This window comes from Cydia fagiglandana, chromosome Z, assembly GCF_963556715.1.
Source record: "Cydia fagiglandana chromosome Z, ilCydFagi1.1, whole genome shotgun sequence".
In the NCBI taxonomy this organism is placed as follows: domain Eukaryota; kingdom Metazoa; phylum Arthropoda; class Insecta; order Lepidoptera; family Tortricidae; genus Cydia; species Cydia fagiglandana.
The window spans coordinates 28,493,979-28,497,878 of NC_085959.1; the positions used below are offsets into that span (position 1 = coordinate 28,493,979).

At 40.9% G+C, this 3,900-nt stretch overlaps 1 protein-coding gene across 1 annotated transcript; it reads right to left on the reverse strand.

Moving 5' to 3' along the window:
• Positions 1-508: 508 nt before the first annotated feature.
• LOC134679294 (esterase E4-like) lies at positions 509-3,614 on the reverse strand. The gene is made up of 4 exons (XM_063538191.1): positions 3,392-3,614; positions 1,788-3,091; positions 1,387-1,489; positions 509-622 (listed from the first exon to the last, which is right to left on the reverse strand). The coding sequence occupies exons 1-4, from the start codon at positions 3,593-3,595 to the stop codon at positions 509-511; spliced, it is 1,725 nt and encodes a 574-aa protein (XP_063394261.1). The 5' UTR covers positions 3,596-3,614.
• Between the last annotated feature and the right edge of the window lie 286 nt (positions 3,615-3,900).

The following is a 3,900-nucleotide window of genomic DNA, read 5'->3' on the forward strand; positions in this document are numbered from 1 at the left end:
TAAAATATAGCCGTTAATATATTCTCGTAATTTGCCAATGAGCCACTGTACCAGCCTGCGCTACTGAACAACTCATGACCCTACAAACAAATTTACTAGGTATAATACTGTACAAACGAGAAGACAAAATCTTTAAATGTGGCTGTTTTCATCATTACTGTGTTGCGTGAAAGAGAAAGAGTGGACTAGCAGAGTTCGGTCGCAGCTTCGAAAATTCGTCTAACATGAAATCGTGTCCCATCCCAGTTAATTTTAGGCATAGAACATTGAAAATACGAGATAGGTAGGTACTTAAGCCCAGTATCTACTATAAGTAGTGTATGTGTTAGCACCTACCCTACTTATAATTAAAAAGAGAAAAAATCAATCTTCTTTGGTGTTAAAGAGAGTTTTTTTGAGAAAAACTCTACCAGGACTTATTCTAAGCAAAAATGTTGAAATACATATGATTTCTTTTAAATTATTGAATATATTTGGTATAAGTAACTAAGTAATGTTATTGGGTGGATCAGAGTTCCGTGTGGCGGGCGGGCGGCGGCGGCGGCGGCGCGGGCGCGCGGTAGTGCTTCGCATAGATGTCGTCCCAGAACTTACGGCGCGCCTCGAGGAGGGATCCACGCATCTGTCCAATATACAAGATTTAATTACATTAATACAATTTTATCCATACTTGCGGTCATCATTATAACTACAGATGGGTTCCATGAGCTGCAAAATTGAAGTATTTAACTTATGACGATTGCACAGAATGCTCTAAGTCGCGCGCCTGACTCTATCTATGCTGACGCGCAAGTGAGAAACACTTATTATTTTATTTTATTAATGAATAATCCAAGTTATTGTCCTCGAGCGCCGAACATAACTTTGTCAAAAATCGAAAATTATAACCCTACTCTATCAAAAAATATTTTTGATATATAACTTGCCCTAGTTGCTAAGAGCAGGAAGGAATATAGCATAGATTGGACCTGGGGATCCAACCTTTTCCCCTCCTATTTTGGGGGGTAGGCACGGAACAATCACGTGGCTACCGAGCCAAATCAGCTTTATTTGACCTTAGGAACAATCGTGCCTGGCGGCATCGAGACAAAAGTGCATACTCACTGCACTCACTTAGCCTAAAAATTCGATTTCAAAAAAATATAAAGTTAGAAAAGGGTTATCTCAGAAACTATTCGATCTACAGAGATGATTCCTCTCGTATTGTAGCAAATTTAGTCTACTTTAAAAACGTCTTGAGAAGATACTATCAAAAACTAGTCCTTTTAGGCCTAGTTTACCCTCTGGGTTGGAAGGTCAGGCAGTCGCTTTCTAACTTTCCCAAGCGGACCCCAGGCTCCTATGAGGCCGGAACAACGCAAGGAAGAAGAAGAAGAGACAGGTTACCTCCATGCGCTCGCCCAGAGATGCGTGCGGCGAGCAGTTGTCGCCCGCCGGTGCCCACGACTCCAAGCCCGGCACCGCGGTTGCGTCTGCGCCCACTGGCTTACTGGAACCATAAAAACATCATATTATTCATAATTACTATATTACATTAAATATCTTTAGTTAAAATCCAAAAATCGCCGAACGAAGTAGAATTCCACCGATACCTACTTACATAAATATTAAATATCAAAATTGTGTGGACTTTAATCTTAAGTAGTACCTAAATATATATTATGTGTGTGACAGTAATAGTGTGAGCCGAAAGTAAATACTTGTAAATATGAAGCCACTAAACAAAAATAAGTTAGAAATTATTGAAATTAAGGAATTTCATATGAAAATGTACAAAAAATAGTCACCCGGTAGTTATAAAGTTCAACCACAGCTCCTTCATAAGCGCCTTGTGTTTCCGGTAGGCTTCAGGTTCCTCATCTTTCATATGTACGTCCAGAGAGCACTCGAGTACAGCATCCGTCTGAGCGGTGTGGCGCGCTCCGCGGATCTTAGACATATATTCTGGAATCTCACCGGGTGGCTTAAAGTAAGGCGCAAAAACCTCAACGGGGTAAGAATATTCATATAAATATATAGACTTGCTTCCTGACGCCACCTGCAAACTCATTGACCTCAGCGCTGGGTACGCAAAAATCACATCTGAGAAGTAATCTATATAATTCAACACGGTCTCTTTTTCTACAGGTTTATTACCGAAGTAAAATTCCTTGGCCGCCTTCGCAACTTGTGCCCTTTGTTGCTCAGATTCAAATTGCAGATCGGAAGGTAAAAAGAGAGTAAAATTAGAATTCATTTCATTTTGCCAACTTTCAAATTGAAGTAAACGCAAAAGGCCCTCCATATTTGCAAATCCATACAGGACGGGGACCTTTCGGTATTTACCCTGTTTTATAATGTTAACAGGAGAATCACTGAGAAATACTGCAGTTCCCGTATCTCGCTCAACGCATGGTCCGAAACCAAAAGTAGAATCTTTTTTATCCAAAACCAAATTATAGAATAGTAAGTCATACGGGGTATTTTTATAAAACTCCTCTAAAGCATAGACGTCTTCGACGTTTCGAAAACCAATGTCATTAGCATAATCTATCGCATATTTATGGGGATCAATTTGAACGCTCCAGCCGGCTACATTAGAGCCACTTTCAGGAATTACTTTATTGAAAAGCCCCTTGGCCATATCTGATAACATCAATAAATCTACTGAAGATCCTCCAGCACTTGAACCGGTGATTGTGACATCATCAGGATTTCCGCCAAATTTTTTAATGTTCTTTTTAACCCACCTCAACAGAGCCACTTGATCTTTCATGCCGGCGTTACCTGGAGCATCCTTCGTGCCAAGACACAAGAACCCATGTACTCCAAGCCGATAGTTGAACGTCACTGCAATCACTTTTTTACTTTTCATTAAGCCTCGTGGGGTCATAAAATTACCAAACCCAACTTGATAACCTCCCCCGTGAACTATGACAAGCACTGAAAGATTTTTTTGGTCCGTATCAGGAACGTAAATGTTGACAATAAGACAGTCTTCTTGCATTACTTTATTTGGTGCTATTTGTTTTATTAAATTATTTTGCGGACATATGATGGAGTCGTTAACTGCATCCAATGTCTCCAGCCATACTGGTGCAGGGAGAGGTGCCTGAAACATTTTCATAGGTCATTTAAACACTTAAATAAACTATTAACGCTTAAATTAACAAAGAAACAGTACTTACAACACCTGAAAAATTATGTAGGAACGTGAGATTGTTTTAATTTCTCAAGATAGATACCATCGCCCACACTGTTAACTGTAACTTATTACAAAAGGCATAAGGTCCACCGATGTACAGTTAGGAGTGCAGCTGTTTGTACAAACTAAGCAATGCTTGGTCTATTCTAAAGTACCTACTAAAGTTAAGACTCAAGCCTAGCGGCATTACTCAGCGTATTCCCGCACCTTGAAACGATGCGGTCCTGTAGGTGCAGTCGCGTATGGAATGCCGAAGAACTCATAGTGGTGTTGGTGAGCGGCGCGGTAGCCGCGTACGGGGCCCTGCGCCGTGGCCACCAACCGCGCCTCCCGCTCAGGCGCCTGCGCCTGCGCCAGGGCAGCGACGCACGCCGCACTCACCACGCACCACCAGCCCCACGACATGCTCATGTAGTCACACACACTCGCGCCGAATGTAATACTCCAACTAAATGTGTGGCACTTATTTACACCGGACCGGACATATCTACACCTACTTACATGCTAATCTGTCTTATCAACAAAAGTTTATCATGTAGTCCTAATTGAACAAACTACATTTAACACATTGATAACAAACGAAATTGATTTGGAATCATTTCAAATCAAAATGTTAAAATTACTATTTATTTTATATATTCATCAGTCATCACCCATAAACAAACTTCCTCTCCTACTCGTTAAAAGGTACATAACAGGTATCAGTTGTATGAACC

What these genes read in the sequence shown, in the direction of transcription:
- LOC134679294 (XM_063538191.1), bottom strand. Translation starts at nt 3,595, where the DNA reads ATGAGCATGTCGTGGGGCTGGTGGTGCGTGGTGAGTGCGGCGTGCGTC. An exon ending in TTGAACTTTATAACTACCGG is followed by an intron (nt 1,490 to 1,787) that starts GTGACTATTTTT and finishes TTATGGTTCCAG; the next exon opens with TAAGCCAGTGGGCGCAGACG. An exon ending in CTCTGGGCGAGCGCATGGAG is followed by an intron (nt 623 to 1,386) that starts GTAACCTGTCTC and finishes TATATTGGACAG; the next exon opens with ATGCGTGGATCCCTCCTCGA.